This window comes from Neolamprologus brichardi, chromosome 13, assembly GCF_056152115.1.
Source record: "Neolamprologus brichardi isolate AB-2024 chromosome 13, ASM5615211v1, whole genome shotgun sequence".
NCBI classification, from domain to species: Eukaryota; Metazoa; Chordata; class Actinopteri; order Cichliformes; family Cichlidae; genus Neolamprologus; species Neolamprologus brichardi.
In genome coordinates, this window is record NC_142116.1 from 18645271 (window position 1) to 18662646 (window position 17376).

The following is a 17376-nucleotide window of genomic DNA, read 5'->3' on the forward strand; positions in this document are numbered from 1 at the left end:
GCACATTTCCTAAAATGATTTTATGTCTGCACCTCTATTTGTGACATTGGCTATCAAAAATAAAATGAATTAATATGAAAGTAAATTAAACTGAGTAAGTGAATTGGATGTGGTCACAAGAACAATGAACAGGCTGGATTATGACTTCAAAAAGTGACAGTGTTATGCAAAAGTTTACAACATAAATAAACAAACGTCTTTGGAGAAAAAAAAACTTTTTTTTCTCTTCTTATTTTAATTATTATTATTGTGTGCTTGTTGAACTTTGCGGTGTTCCATTTAACGGTAGTAGTTTTGCATGTCAGCCGCGTCTCCGGTATGTGCAGCTACGCGCAGTTGAGAGGCGTACAGCTAGAGCAGCGTCTGCTGTCAGCTCTTCAGATTGAGCACAGTTAGCTCCCTGCTTAGCAAACACTGCTCACAGACATAACTACATGGAGGAGTGACGCTGTGTAACATTCTAACGCCAATTTTTCTATCAAGCTGACCAGGCCGGGAGGAGAATCAGTCAGCGGGGCATTGTTTTCTGTCCGCACTTCACTGTGAGAGGACGGTGAGAGGACTGAAATTTGAGCTAACGTTGGTTAGCCGGCTAATGTTAGCTTCCCAGCGAAATGGTGAGTAGCGTTAGCTTGACTGCGCAGCTAATGTTACCCGGTGGCAACTGTTCAGTGGGTGGCTAGCGCTGCTAAGTGTTACCGTTAGCGAAGGCACTGTCAAGGGAGACTGTTTTCAGGGGGGTGGTCTGTTAAAGTGTATTGTCTTTGCCGATTTTTTTCCTAACATTTTCTGATCCTTTTTGGGGAAAATATGTTTTGTTAGCTTCCCACCTGTAACCGAAATGAAATCCTTGCAAAGACTCTACCCTTCAGCTAGAGACCTTTGCTGCCTCACTCCTTCTAGTTATAGCATCTAAATCTTAAAGCTAAGTTACAACTTAAACAGCTGTTTATTTCCTTGTCTGTATTGGTTTGGGGTTTTAGCTGTTGGCTCTAGAAGAAACCATCGAGCCGACCGACGTCTTAAGGCCTTGTCATGTATATTTTAACAGAACTAGATGTTTAGATTTTACTTTCCCTGAGGTGTCTTACATTTTCTTAAGTGCCGGAGACATCGTCTTATCACCAATCGCCGGGTTGTTGGTCGGGGAAATATGTAATTTTGTTTTGGTGGTGTGTTTTTTGTTCTAAAAGTGACAGTTTTGTGTTATTGTTACGTTTGAACAAACGTTTCACTGGATACAGCTCGCACTGGCAGGTTGTTTGGTGTATTGACAGCAATGCTTCAGGATTTCGGTCAACGCCTTACTTAATCTTTTGTATTCTCCACGTATATAACCTTTGCTTACATACCTTGTCGGAGATGGGCTTTTGTCTAAAGACTAAACCTGATAGACCAGTTGCTGCTACAATCCCAATACCAAACTTTCAGCGCATCATAAATCCATAATGTTATCAAAGTGTACTGAAACATTTACACAGCGGGGAACTGTTTGACAGGGTAACGATGTCAAGTTTTCCATCACATTATTATAGGTCTTGCAGCTTAGTTACCAAAAGCTTAACAAAAGCTGCAGTCACTGATTTGATCTAATTTAGTCTGGTATGAATTGCATTTGGCTGCTCGATTCATACAAACTCGTTAATCAGTTGACTTGCAAACTCAGGGTGACCATAAAGTATTTATGCTAGGCTTGCAAAGGGAATTGATACCCAAAACAAACATGACCACAAAGGCAAATTTACCCGACGGTGTCCTTGTATGTCCTCTGTGTTGTGCCCACTTAATTTGCAGGAGGTTTTTTTTGTTGTTGTTGTTTTGTGTTTTTAAAGCAACAGAATTCAGAAAGGGATATTAACCTTGGATCTTGTCAGGCATCTGTGTTAACCCGATCAAGTTCATGGTGGTCTTTTGTAGCTCATTTCTTTTCACTGGCATGAACAGCTATTATATCTCACAGTGGATGATTTATTAATTTAATATATGACTAATTTAGCAAGCGTCTGCATGATTGTTTTTGCCAGCTTTATTTTGTCTCAGCTACGGCCAGAAATACTATACACCCTTGTCTTAGATAAGGTCTAAAGTATGTCTGTGTGTATTTCTAACACTACCATTTGGTAATATTGTATTTCAGGGCTATTTTGTGCAATGTTATTAATAGTATTTTCTCTTATCCTGTCATATCAATTCTATAATTGTTATGGGCTGTTAACTAATTAGGCCCAGAGGACAGCATGCCTCGTGTGCCAAATTTAGACCTTATGCCCTAATAACTTCTCTAAAAATGAACCCAACTGTTATATATTCCTAAACTCACTCTTGTGACTGCTGGTGATGTTTTCTTTTAACTGATTTGACCTTGGGTTTCTTTTTGTAAACCTAGGTGAGTCGTTTTACAGCTTTTTAGATGTTCTCATTCAGTTTAACTCAGTTTAAATACTGTATTTTCAAGTGTTAAGGTTTTGCAATAACCTGATTGCTGGAACTGAAATGACTAATTTGATTTCTTTTGCCTGCAGGCCTACAGGTGTATCCCAGATGATGTAAGGCACCTCTGCCTGTAGAGACCAAGATGACTGAAGTCCAGGCCACAGTGGAATTCTCTGTGGAGCTCCACAAGTTTTACAATGTGGACCTGTTCCAGAGAGGGTGAGTTTTGTCTGAGTGTTTGGAAAAGTAATTCCATGTTTTCTTCCTGGCATGAGTCTAAGAGGGATTTTATCCATGACATGGATTTCCCCAGAATATATTTATGTACTTTTACAATGTGTTATGCTAAATATTGTTCAACTGTGCTGGAATGTTTTTGAAGAAACCCTAACAAGCTTTGTCTTGCAGTTTGCATTAGAGAGGATCAGGAAGTGTTCTCTGAGTGTCCCAGCCAATGTAGGACACTTGGCAATGTTGTTCAGACCTTCAGGGCACTCACAAATGCTCTTGTACAGACAGTACAGAATATGCAAATCAGTACTTGACTATACTTTTTCAGATATGTAAATCTACCTCTTTGTTTTGATAATTGTTGTTATTGCACCACAGTGATAATGGAGATAAAGATCATACTGTAAATGTATTTAAACTGTAATTTTTACAGTTTGTAAAAAGTACTCAGTAAAGAAGTTTAGTAACTTTTGAAGTCATGCAGTGAAGTATACCATGTGAATACAGATGTGGAGGAGTTCCTCTTTTCTGACTCATTAAATTTGAATTTGCATCTTGATTATCATATTGCCGCTGGCGTGGTAAAATAGTTAAATGATCTACCGTTAATTGAAGCATGAGCATTGATGCTTTAGGATGCCTAAATATAGCATGCTGTGAATAACAATCAAACATAACTTGAATAAACAAAAACAGATAATGTTGTTTTTGCAAATGTGCTTAAATTTTGTAAAAGATAGCTGACTGTGGTACAGCAGAATAACATTTGATCTGGCACAGGTTGGCTACTTGGCTGTATTTGGTGATAATTTTAGAAACCAAATTAATTAGAGGTGGGAATCACCCCACAATATGATATTATTACAATTTTAACATTTTACAGTTATGCAAAGTCACAATATAAGTGATTATACTATGAGTATTTCAGTAACATATGTTACTTATTAATCTGGCACAAAATGTGGAGGGGAAAAGAATCAATAACCAGGTGGCCACTTTTTTGGGGGGGCATTCAAGGGGGTTGCTGTCCTATTTTTACTCATGTGACTAAGCCGCTGCTTGCTCTGAATTAGGACGTAGTTTTGTCAAGCTTTGTGTCCAGTGTTTTCCCAGTTTTAAGTTATGTCGGAATGGTGGTGCATTAGATGAGCCCTCTTATTCATAATATCCCCAAAGTATTTTAATGTATTTATTAAAATACCAATATTTGGTGTCTCTAGAAATTGGCGATTGTATATTTTTGGTTAAATATTTTGTTTTAACTACAGCATACTATGTATGTGCCAGACTGGATCTAAGTAGTAATGTAAAGGCAGAGCTTGAGGTCATCATGTCAGATTTAAGAGATACATTTATCATTTTTATGGGCTGAGCTCACTTAGCAGCATAGCACATATTGCTCTAAATAAACCACTTACTGGCTTTTATTGTCTTCATTTGGAAGCTTCAGTCCAACTTTCCCCTTTGACTTGAGCTGTTACTTCCTGGTCCCTAATACAATTCCTCGTGGCTCTGGGCAGGATGGTGTCCAAAGTTTCCGTCATCCTGCCAGTTTGGAATAATACACCCCATGTAGACATTCTTTTCTTTTTGTAGACGTCCAGCGCTGTGCAACGTTTAATGGAAGCATAAGGAAGGAAGAAAAGTGACTTGTGTTTTTTAAGCTGCTTTAACATCTGGAAATTATTTTTTATAACAGCACTGTAATGATATGTCCCAGTGCTGAGATAAAACTCCTGCCCAAAGCTCCTGACTCATCAGTGCTTTAAGAGCTTAGGTTTACTACATGAGTGACTGCAAAAGAAAGTGCTCATTATTCATTTATTAGAGGTGAAGTGTCCTTTTACAAGTTGAAACACTTGTAGCTAACCTGTGCGGTTTGTTCCCCTTTTACAGCGTGTCTAATAATGTTCACCAAGCACGTAGAGCTGTCTTTCATGGATGTCTTCATTTTAGCTCTTTACTACTAGTGGGCTTTTAAAGGTTTAAAAACCTGAATCGTTTTTGCTGAACTGAGCAGTCGTCGTTATATTTCCGGCCTGCTTATAGAATAAAATGTCTGGGTGTTCATCAGACGTTAATGAAGGTGGTCTCTGCCTGTGCAGCTAGGATATCAAAACTTGTCGGGTGCAGGGGAGGTTGTCAAATGTCATCTTTATCGGGGAAAGACGTAAAAGATTTATATGTATTTACAGGTTCTACCAGCTGCGTGCCAGTCTTAAGGTGCCACCCCGCGTCCCACACAAGGTTGAGGCCAGTCTACTTCACCCAGGAGGTAAGTTTAAAATGCGGTATGTAAATGATGAATGATAACATCAGAGGGCTTGATTTATACCTGTAACTGTATAGGTGATGTTGATTAACTTTTGCTAAAAAGTCAGGTAGACTTGGTGTATGTTATACCATTTTTATTCTCAGTGTTTATCTAAGGTTTTGTTTATCTGCCTTAGAAAATGTAACTGTTGTTTAATACAAAACATTTGTGTCAGACATATAGGATCCTGGGTAGGGGATAGGTGTTTTGATTTCAGTTTTATCTTTATTTTGTAAAATTGTTGTTAGGACCAAATCTGCCACTGCAGCTACAGACATAAGATATATCTTGTCACATGATTTCCAATGTAGTTTGTAGAGATACCATTACATGCATGGTGTTAGTGTTTCTAACGATAATAGAAACACTATTATCTTTAGAAATAGTAATAGGTTATAATTCTTTAATGATAATTTTTCATGGACCCGCAATTAATCATCATAGTTTTGTCTAGGCTCTGATCTGGCGTTTCCTGCATCAGTCCAAGATGACGTCATCTGCAGCAAAACGTTCCAGATCCTGTATAAAAATGAAGAAGTTGTTGTCAATGATGTCCTGCTTTTCAAAGTGATGATGCTGCTTGATGAAAAGAGGGTACGTTTAGAAAATAAATATGTTGTTTTTACTTATACAAGGCATTTATTTATTACAGTGTATTTGCCAATACGTCACATGAAGCAGGACCGGCTGTTGCACAGCTAAATATAGTCAGCGTTAAAGGTTTCTTGTTTTTCTGTATTGGATACTGTTGTGTCTGTGGTTTATGAAACTGAGAGCGAGTCCTCCGTACAAACATCTACCATCTGGAGTTGCGCTTCCCTATTCTGTGTTTCAGGAAAGGGAAAAAAACTGAGCTGAAATGTGGATGTTGAGTAAGATTTCTTTCTTCTTTTTTTCCCTCCCTGCAGAGAGGAAAATTAAAATAAATGTGCAACAAACATGCAAAGAGGTTGTAATAAAAATTTTTAACAAATTTTGTCAATTTTGTCTTGTTAATTTAATACGCATTTATATTAAAGAAATCGTCTTAACAGGCAAAAACATTTTTGTCAAATTAGGAATCATAGACTCATTGTCCTAACTGTAAAGTAAAATCTAAAGAGTTAGTGTGGAACATGTTTTTGGTAGAAATGCTGGGTAATTCCTCCTTCAGACACAGGAGCACAATTTGGAAGTCCAGATGCTGCCTTCAGCCAAAAGCAGTACAGTATGAGCATGATGCGTCTGCAGAATATCACAGAAATGGAGACTTCTTTCTTACTGACCCAAAGCAGTGCAGCTGTCAGAATGAATGTCTTCTCTGAAATTGCTTCTAAGTTATTTGTGCCACTTTGCTTTTCCAGTGAATAAACAGATATGTGGAGTTTAGTGCATTCTGTTAGAACAGCAGAAACTGCTTTGACACCTGGTGTGCTCTTGGGCATAGGTCAAACAACGGTTTCAAGATGTATTAGGCTTATTAGAGTTGATACCATCAAATTACAAAAAACATCTTGGTAGCTTCAAATCAGCCCGGCACATATGTTGCTTTTTGCACGCAGGCTTTGAAGTTCACTATTTAACCACCAATTACTGTTTTTCATTCTCTTCAGGTAGAAGAGTCCCTCAATGATATGGATTTCCAGCTCTTCTTGGATTTATATTTCACAGATGGTGATTACACGTAGGTGTTGAAATATTTCGTGTGCATTATACAGTGTTTTATAATTTTGACATTTGCATCTCTTATGCAAATAAGGCACTTCTAAGGTTCTTTATTATATAATTTCTGCAGGCCAGATGATCCAAACTCTCTACAAAATATCAGTGGTCGCACACTTCGTTTGCACTTTAGCCTTCAGCGAGGCATCCACCAACACATCAATGTCATGTTTGACTACTTCCACCTGTCTGTCATCTCGGTAGCCATCCATGCCTCCCTTGTGGCACTACATCAGCCCCTTATCAGGTCAGACAAGGGGTGATTTACCTTACTGACAATTCAAGCACAGCTCTTGAAGCTCTTACATGATTTTATGATGTCATTTGGCTTTGCTGTATGCAGCAAACTTCAACATAATGCCTTTTTAAAATTGTTTTTAAACATGCCACAAGATTGTCTGTTTGAAGCAGTTAAGATAACTTATGACTTTGGGTTAGAATTAAATATAAAGTAGTCAAAAGCTTACTAAAATTTTGTGGTGACTGCATGAGTTTGACTTCAGCGTCTCTTTTCCTAGTTTACCTCGACCCGTCAAATCTACATGGCTTAACCGCAATGCTCCAGCACAGAGCAAAGACTCAGTCATCCCACCTCTGGAGAATGTCGTGTTTGGCAGCACTTATGTCAAGCAAGTATCACCAGATGTAAGTGGTCTCGTCTTACAGCAAACCAAATGTATCTGGAAATATTTGCTTTATTTGTAGAGGATTGTGCACCTCAGAGTTGATCTAAAAATACGATCCTTTTTTTCGTATTGTGTTGTTCCACAAATAGTACAAAGACTGCATTAAGTTAAGTAAAAAATTACTGCAATCTAGTACTCAGTGTGCAATATGTTGTGGAACCCTAGTTATACTCTTATAAGGAAGAAAATGTAGACTTTGATTATTATGTTGACACAGTGGTGAATTTCACAGCTCTACACATCAAGAAGACCGGTGTGTTGCATAAATTGTTTTTAAAATGCTGAAGACGTGTCAAACCGTTGATAAATGGGGCACAGGAAAAGTATCAGATTACTTTTACATATGCCCAGGAATCATTTATCTGTTATAAGAGATAGGTGGGCTGTTGGAGCCTTTTCTAAGATTCATTAGTGTAACTATACCAGAGTCGTCCAGGCAGAACACTTGCAGTTCCCCTCATCAATCCACTAATATGGGGCATGTGGATAACAACCCATCAACACATTTCACAACAAGGTGTACAGCAGCCACTGTAAAGTAACTATTATAAGGAAAACAAATGCCTGGAAGTAACTCAGAATAATCTGTTATGATTCATAGTGCTCTGTGGAGGTACTGTAACACCAGAGTAATGAGGCATTTTTAAATCATTTTCTTTCTAGAATAATTCTGTGGGGATGTTATATATCAGTCAAATGCTCTACCAACCCTAAAAAAACAGGTGCCTCTACATTCTCTTCATGGGCACTTTTTTGAGTAGTAAAACTTGAAATACAGGCAACAAATGTATATTTTTTTCCCCCTATGTCCAAGAGTTTCTGTTTTGGCAGTGGCTAATGAGCAAATTATCTACAATGTTAAGGTAATAATAATGTTCACTGAGTTATTATGTTTTATAGCCTTTTCTTTCCCATTTTTGTTCCTCAGGGCAGGACATTCTTGGTATCTGACCAGTGTCTGCAGCATGCCTTCAGTCTGCACCATAACCTTTGCTCCAATCTCCTAATAGCCTACCAGGGCCTCTTTGGCTACTTCACCTCCATTACTAAGGACCTGCCCTCCTCTCATCGTATGGAATTAGGTATGCAGCATTGTGCATTATTATCAGCATCTACAGTGTTGTTACTGCAAGCTGTAAAGCAATGCATTATCCCTAAATACAAGACTTAATTAAATAAGAATTTATATTTATTTTTGCACACTTTTTAAACTTATAGCCTCTGAGGAAAAAACATTTTCTCAGAGTTACGCACAATTAAATATAATACTTATAGCTTCTTAATCATTGTTTTTGCAATCAGTGGACTGTCATTGTTTTGTTTTTCTTTTGTGTTTGCTGTGTCCAAGTTTATTGTGAGGCCATATCATTTCACTTGATCCCTACACATTATCACATTAAGCCCTTTAAACTGACTGCACAAGCAGCTTACTGAGTTGTTATAGAGATCTAATCAGGTGATCTTAGTTCATTATACTTACAACACTTGCTTCCAGTAGGGAAGTCTGTTAACCAGTAGATTAAAGCCAGACACAACTCACTGTTGTAATTATGGCTTGGGAAACCCAATCCACACAACTGGCAGATAGTCACCCATAATAATGAAAAAGGTTAAACATAACTATATGTGCAATCTTACTAGCCAAGCCCAGCATGCAAGTCCTTTATGAGCGAGTACTCAGAAGACCCTATCCCCGAAGTCAAAGGCACGTCTACATAGGTATGTCCCAAAGTACTGTACCTCAACTCCGCTTGCTTTTTTCCCGCTTTTTTCTTTTCACTTCACTTTCCTCCTTGTTGAAAACGCCATGGCCTCTGTATAACCCACTCTTTAGAAGCAAAATAAGCTTCTGTCATCTTTTTAATTTCTGTATACTCATCCTTTCTTTCCACCTTAATAACCAGGCTTTGGACGAAGAGTTTCATAACACATTTAAAGATTTTCTTAAACGAGTGCTCTCTGATAAAACTTTCTTAATGTGGTCGGATTACAAGGTCAGAAGATTTCTGTATGATTAAATAATTTGTTGAATTTGCTTCCTCAGAACAACTTGACTTAGAGGCCCGTCTGACTGAGTTATGTGAACAAGTCAAGGTAAGGCCTGTTCATTTCTGTTGTGTGTGGGGTATTTTTTTTGTTTGTTTTTTTGTGTTTTTTGTTTAGTTTTTTTGTTTTGGGGGGGTTGCATAGAAAGCTTTATTTGCTGTAGGATGGGAATCTTTTATTATACCAAATGGCTCAAGGTGTGCCAGCAAATTATTAAGATACCATTGCGTCTGTGGTATTTGTGAGCAGGCATTGTGTTGCTTCTGAGTTGATCTAATAGCATTTGAAACTGAAAGTATTTCATATTTATGTAGATCAGATAACCAGTCCTTTGCAGTTTGCTCCCTCAAGTCCGGCCCAGATAGTTGTGCCCTCTCTGCATTAAAAATAGAGCATGTTTTGTAGAGCTTTTTGAGTATATTGTAATTGTACATTTTGAAACTTGCTTTTAGTTTATTGCTAACTTGAGCCCCCTGTTGGTTGACTTGTATGTTTGTACTTCTAGCAAAAAGCAGAGTCACCTGATGAGCTGGCAGAACTAGTTAATATGAACCTGGCTCAACTCTGCTCTCTGCTCATGGCTCTCTGGGGACAATTCCTAGAGGTTGTGTCCCTGCAGGAGCATGTTGCAGCCATACTAGCTGTGGAGCATCATACACTAAGAGTGAGTTCAACTTTTTAAACCTACTAAACATTTTGCTAGATATCTGCTAGTGGTGATAATCTTTACTGTTTTAATCCTCTTACCTCCACAGTATAGACTGAATTCTTATTTTATACTGTTATTACAGGTAAGGCGGTTTGCTGAGGCTTTCTTTTGTCTTGAACATCCAAGACAATCCGCACTGGCATATCAGGAGTTACAGTAAGTCAAGTTGGCATGCGTGCCTTGATTGTGAAATGTAGCATTCCTTTTATCAGGCCTGGACCAGTACTTACTTGCCTGACATACTATAACTTTTCTCTATCTGAGTTGTTGTCTGCTTTTTTTTTTCTTTTTTTTTTCTGCTCCCTCCTTCAGTGCTCACAGTCACCAACAGATGACTAATGCGGTCAAAAGCTCCAGCTACTTCTTGTCTTTGCCTCCACTTCCAGTGGAATGTGCTGACCTGGATGGTGATGTTAGCTCCCTACCAATCATCTTTGAGGATAGATACCTGGACTCTATCACTGAAGGTCAGTAAAATTGTTTTGTTGTTTAGTCATTATTTTTGTTTAATTAGGTATGTTTCTGATTTTTAAATATATTTATATTTTTGTTTTGTGTCCTTTTTGGGCTTTTTTTTGGTTTGTTTTTTTTGTTTAACTTGGTTGAATCTTGAAGATCGGGATGGACCCTGGCTGGGCATGCACAATACAAGGACTGGCTCAGCTTCTGCTAAAACAGACAAGCCTAATGCAAAGGACCTCAGTGCAGCAGCCAGCCCAATACCTGAGTCACGATGTGCCCCTGTGGATAACCCCTGGCCTGACAACTGTGATCCACCACCTAAGTCCAAAGGCAAGTCAGTCAAACTGAAGAAAAATTCAAAGGCTGAAAACTCTAAGAAGCTGATTAGACAAGGCTCTAAAGACTCTGTGGTTTTGGTGGGCTATAAGAACCTCAAAGCTCCCTATGGTGCCAGCAGCTCAAAGTACAAAGAAGGGGAAGTTGCCCTTAACCAAGCTGAGGAACAAGGTACTTTACTGGGGGACACAACTAGTCATTTAAGGACTAATGCCAGTTCTGTTTTCGACTCTGTTGTCACATCAGTACATTCTGGAAACCGTGCTGATGATGCTGCTGTGGACAATAATGTAACTAATGCTGCTTGTCAAAAAGGTATTTTTACAAATCCTACAATCTTGGACACTCAGAGTAATCCCCAGGCGGGTACTGGGGCTGTTGCTACATGTAACCAACCGATTCCAAAAGACAAACAAGACCACAGTGGCCAAAAGGTGCCACAATGGTCTGCTGGACTAAAACAAAATGAGGTGGAAGGAAGTAACAAGGACCCATACCAACATGATAAAGTAATGGCTCTACCATGTCAGGCTGAAGGAAGAGTCAACAGTAATATTCCTGAGATTACCCAGACAGACCTCTGTGACTCACAACAGTCTTTTGTGGAATCTGTATTTGAAAGGCCAAGTAAAGAGACAGCGCAGCGCAGCCAGTCCTGTGTAGTCTCAGTACAGGTAAAGAGTGATTGTATCCGACTAACAGACGGAGGAGCCCCCAGTGCTTCATCTCGCCTCTCAGACTCAGGCATTGAAAGTGAGCCCAGCTCCTTTGCCACTCAGCTTGTTCTAGGACAAAACACCTGTGCTGGCGTATGTGTTGGGGAATCAGGTGTTGCTGCGGCCCCACAGCCTGAGAGGGCCCTCCAGAGTTCTGCACCACGACCTGTTCAGCATAGCACAGTGCAGAAGCCTGGAGGGGCTGGAGAAATTCTGTACCCAGAAAGTATCAGCGCTGTCAGTGGAGTCCAGTCATCTCTCACTTCCATCAACTCCTTGCCTTCAGATGATGAAGGTGAAGGCTCCTCTAGGGCCTCCAGTGGAGCTGAAGTCCGTGGCAGGAAATCGAGCATCTTGGTGCAGGAGCAGAGTTTAGTCTTTTCTGGAGATATCAGCGGACGGCCTGATGCTGCCTGCAAACCTGACACTGTTACAGGGGATTCCCAACTTGGAAAGCCTTCTTTGGATTTGGAAACAGATCCCAAATTAATATGTATTTCTGACTTGGGACTACAGGAAGCAGCCAGCTCTGGATATAAGGAGTCCCGTAGTGAACCTCATACAGCCTGCCCCTCCAGTAACTCTGCCACCACCAGTAGCACTGACCTGGTAAAACGTGGAATGGTTGAGAACTACTTCGGCTCATGCTCTAGCACAGATGTGTCTGAGATCAGCCCTATAGAAACATCTGCTATCACACTGGGAATTCAGGCAGGACCACAGGTTGAGGAAGATGAGGATGAGACGGAGCATGAGATGATAGAGAATGGTTACTATGAGGAAGGTGACGGCTACGCTTTTGTGAATGGTGTTGCTGATGATGAGCAGGTTGGGGATGCAGCTGCTCAAGAGACAAATCTTTCATTTGAACAACTTGGCATTGGCTACCTCCATGAAACAAAAGATTTATCAAAAGCTCCGATCTGCTCAAACATAACCGCCAGCAGTGTTGGATATAGCTTCGGAAGACCTCCCTATTCAGCCACTTCCCTTTCTTCAAGCTTGCAGTGGTATGAGTGCGCACCCACACCACAGATGAAAGCGTGAGTCATCATTTTTTCTTTTTAAAATATCACTTAATGTCTTCATGCACACACTTGTCAAATTTCACACGTTACAGATGAATATTCATCCACCTGTGGCTTTTGGGGTTTTTTTGTGTAGGTTTATTAAGGCCAAGGAAGAAATGAAGCAGCTAAAGCTTCCTGGTTTCTTGTACAGCGAGGTGCCTGAGCTGGCATCCACTGTGCCCTATTTCAGCATGGAGGAAGATGAAAGCTGTGAAGAAGGCATCCATCTCATAGTCTGTGTCCATGGCCTGGACGGTAAGAAAAAGTTCTGAGAGTTGGTTTTGAAATCAGTTTGCTTTTTTATTAAAAAATTAATGGATGCATTTTGTTCCCTTTATTGCTGCAGGTAACAGTGCAGACCTCAGACTTGTGAAGACCTACCTGGAGCTTGGACTGCCTGGTGCTCGTATAGACTTTCTAATGTCGGAGAGGAATCAGGTATAGATATGAAAATAAACCTCGAAAATGGTTTTTTGTTTGTTTGTTTTTTTGTTTTTGTCAGATTTTCATTGCCTTGTTTATTTAATACTATTTTTATCTTCAGAATGACACCTTTGCTGACTTTGAGTCAATGACGGACCGACTGCTGGATGAAATAGTCCAGTACATTCAGATATACAACCTTACAGTGTCAAAGATAAGGTAATGCATTCTGTTAATGCAAATCTAATATCATAACATAATTATTAAGAAATTGCTTGTATTTTAATGAACTTAGATTTAAGTTGGTGATTCAGTTAACTGATTTCCAAAAGCATGTCTAATGCTGTTAAAGTATGTCAGTGAAATTGTTCCATTTTAATGTTGTTTGTTGTTTTTACATCTTTTCTTTTTTTTCTCTTTTTTTTATCGATGTATCCTTTGCAGCTTTGTCGGTCATTCGCTGGGAAACCTCATAGTCCGCTCAGTGCTGACCAGACCCAGGTTTAAATGTTACCTGAACAAGCTGCACACTTTTCTTTCCCTTTCTGGGCCTCACCTGGGGACACTATACAACAGCTCTGCTCTGGTGAATACAGGTGAACGTCAGAAGAGTTGACTGTATTTTCAGAGATTCCATATTTTATTCAGCTTATTGGTAGCTGATGTTTTCTGTTTATTTATTTTTTGTGTGTGTTTTGTTTCTTTTGTCATAGTGATGGATCCTGTTAAATAACTAATATAACTTTGTTTTTAGGGCTTTGGTTCATGCAGAAGTGGAAAAAGTCTGGGTCACTTTTGCAGCTGACATGTCGTGATCACTCTGATCCTCGCCAAACTTTCCTCTATAAGCTCAGCAAGAAATCTGGTAAGCTTTTTTTTTTTTTTTTTTTTTTTTAAATTAAACCAGATGTGTTTTAGCTTGTATATTTGGAAGATCAGATTTATATATATATATAAACCTTATACTCATACACCTTTCTAGGTTTGCAGTTTTTCAAGAATGTGGTGCTAGTGGGGTCACTGCAGGATCGCTATGTTCCCTATCATTCTGCTCGAATAGAAATGTGCAAAACTGCATTAAAGGACAAACAAACAGGTGGGTTGAAACAAGATCCTTGCTATGTGCACTGATGCGACTTGCAAGTTCAAGATGTCTGGTAAATGCAGAAGAAAAGTAAGAAAGCCTGAAAAGCTGAGTCTTAAAGGCTCAGACTCGCCAAGCAATACACTTTACATACAATTACACTGCACACTTATTGTTCAACCATGTAGTGTAGTTTCCCTCGAATGTGTGACCTTCAGTTCCGGTTGTGTGTTTAGACAGTGACTAAACTATTTTTGGCTCTGCCTTTTTTCTTTTTTTTTCTCAAATGATTTCTCCCTTCTTCCTCATTTTCAGAATTTTTTACATCCTTTTTCCTTTTATGTCTTTACTTGTCTTTTTTGTACATAAAGAAATAGAAATCATAATTTATTCTTTAATTGATGTTGGCAAACTAATGCTAGTCTATACACTGCTCAAAAATTAAAGGAACACTCTAATCAGAGCATCAAGTCACTTAAACTTCTGTGGCATTGATATTGATCTGGTCAGCTAACTAGCAGGGGGGGGGGGTGTTAATCAGTTTCAGCTGCTTTGGTGTTGACAACAAATTAACAGGTGCCCCAGAGGGCTAACAATGACACAACCCCTAAAAGGGAGTGTTTTTAAATTTTAAAGATGAGGAGAGACATTTTTTCCCTCTTCTTTTCTGACTTCTTTTTTCCTACCATTTTTTTGCATTTGGTTAGGGTCAGTGTCACTACTGGTAGCATGAGGATACAGATGTTAGTCCAAATCCTCTTATAAGGTACATCAATATGTGCCATTGCTGGAAGGTTGGCTGTCTCTTCCTACACAGTCTCGAGAGCATAGAGGAGATTCCAGGAAATGGCTACTCTTGGAGAGCTGGACAAGGTCTTATAAGGTCCTTAATCCATCAGCAGGATTTGTATCTGTTTCTTTGTGCAAAGAGGAACTGGATGAACACTGGCAGAGCCCTACAAAATACCTAAAGCAGGCCACTGGGATGAATGTCCGATGCTTCGTGGTTGCACCTTAGACTGTCCAAGAGCTCAGGGATGCACTGGTCCAGTTTTACAAGAGGATCCCCCAGGACATTATCTGTCATCTTAATAGGAGCACGCTTCAACATTGCCAGACATGAATAACAACATAATTGGGAAATACAAACTACTTGAGTACCATTTTTGAGTTGCTCTAATTAAATTCTGGCAAATAGACTAGCCTGCTGCATTGTTTTGTTTTGGTTGTTTGTTTTAATTTAAATTCCAGGGGGTCTATGAACTCAACCCAGATTTCATTTACATCGAATAATGTGACATCCTTTAACAATACCTGGTCCATATCAGTATAGCTATCAGAAAGATTTTTTTCCCATTGTGATCTGAAAAGTTCCGGGGGGTTTTTTTTGTTTTGTTTTTTTGAGCAGTGTATGATTCTCCTGTCTTAAAAGTAAATGACTATAACCAACCTCTTTGGTCTTGCTTACACCAGGTCCTGTGTACGCTGAGATGATTGAAAACTTGCTGCTGCCAGTGCTTCAGAACAAAGACTGCAATCTAGTGCGATATGATGTCATTCACGCCCTGCCCAACACAGCCAACTCCCTTATCGGCCGGGCTGCTCACATCGCTGTCCTCGACTCTGAGATCTTCCTGGAGAAGTTCTTCCTTGTTGCGGGCCTCAAGTTCTTTCAGTAGAACAGCGACAGATTCAGACATTTGGCTGGACAAGAGGAATGTGGAGTGTATACCTCAACGCAGCTAAATTTTATTCTGATTATAGTATCTGGATTATCTCTTTGTTTTTAAATGCATATAACTTTTTTTAATTATCATTCATATAAGGAAAATTGTGGTTTCTGTCTGATGATGTTGGAATCAGTGGTTATGGATCTTGTTATTTTTATTTTTCTACTACTTCCTTTTTTTTTTTTCCTTTTTTTTTCTTTGGAGGGGTGGTTAAATTATTTCCCCTCATATGCTATATTTTCAGTGTTATTTATGTGCTTTGTTTTTACTTAAAACATTGTTTTACTCCAAGTTATTCAGTTAATTTTAGATGCTGAACTGGAAATGTAGCTGCTACAAAAAAGAAATGGCTGTTTTGGTGAGCTGGCCCAAGTCAATTCTGCACGTACTGTCCTCACCATTGCAAATGATTTTTTTTCCACCAAATTTAAGAGACACTGCATTGATTTGCACCACAACTACATTTTACAAGCTTTTGTACTGAAAATGGTCATTTGTACAAGTTACTTTTTTTATCAACAATTTTCCATCATTTTTAATGGCAAAGATTGCATTTGAAATAGGGTTGTTTCTCAGCCTTGGCTTTGGTTGAAATCTTTATGCTGTCTCTAACAGTTACAGCATTCTGCACATTTGCCCAGCCTGGCGTTGGGAGCGTAAAGCTTTGCCGACAACATGACATTTGATTACGGGGTTTTAAGCAATGATCATGATTCAAGAAAAGCACGTGTTGGTAATATGAACCTTTTATCGAAAGCACTTGGTTAATCATTTGGTGATTATTTATGTTTAAACTGGAAGTGTTGGTTGAAACTGAGAAATGTTTCTTGGACAGTTGTTTATATATCATCATAATGTACCATTAAATATGCATACTATGACGTATACGACTTGTCTTTTTTTTCTGGAGTTCATTTCAGGATTTGGGAGCGTTGTCACTCCTAAGCATTTGGTACATGTAGGCAAAATCTCTGAAATGTCAGTCAGTAAGTAATACATCCTTAATCTGCTAAATTTGATTAAGAGTAGGGTTGTGTAGCATATTATTTTAATTTTAACATTTATGTGCAACTTGTTCTTTTTCGATTGTGCTCATTGATCGTATTCAATGCAGTGCCAGCAATTAGCCTGCAGATGGCGGTGTCATCACAGTTTGACGTGTCAATAGAGGTTCTTGTGTAGTGTTTTGATCCACAGGTTGTGTGCCTTGTTCTGAAACTTACAAGTGACAATATTAATGCCTCCTGTTCTTAAGACGTGAGAGTAGGGTTTTTGAACTATCCCAGAAGGTTTAGGCGTGTTGTGAATTTTTGCTAATGGAGTTCAATTGTGTAAGTAAGTTGTTATTCCTAGAGTAGTTTTATTCTACAAAAATGAAAGTCTCGGACAAAATGTATCATACCCGTTATAAGTGGTGTTGAGTAGATTCTAATCA

General features: G+C 39.0%; 1 protein-coding gene across 2 annotated transcripts; it reads left to right on the plus strand.

The window, feature by feature from the left end:
- The first annotated feature begins 355 nt into the window (after positions 1-355).
- On the plus strand, positions 356-16826 carry fam135a (family with sequence similarity 135 member A). Of its 2 annotated transcripts, XM_006800770.3 has the most exons (21): positions 356-617; positions 2523-2652; positions 4860-4939; positions 5433-5572; positions 6571-6641; positions 6753-6926; positions 7198-7324; positions 8294-8447; positions 9007-9084; positions 9410-9459; positions 9917-10075; positions 10203-10276; positions 10433-10587; positions 10736-12677; positions 12799-12959; positions 13051-13142; positions 13249-13346; positions 13572-13723; positions 13882-13992; positions 14110-14223; positions 15685-16826. In XM_006800770.3, the coding sequence occupies exons 2-21, from the start codon at positions 2576-2578 to the stop codon at positions 15888-15890; spliced, it is 4215 nt and encodes a 1404-aa protein (XP_006800833.1). In that variant the 5' UTR covers positions 356-617; positions 2523-2575; the 3' UTR covers positions 15891-16826. The 2 variants fall into 2 exon arrangements, with proteins under 2 accessions (XP_006800833.1, XP_006800835.1); XM_006800772.3 differs by lacking the exon at positions 9007-9084.
- The last annotated feature ends 550 nt before the right edge of the window (positions 16827-17376 follow it).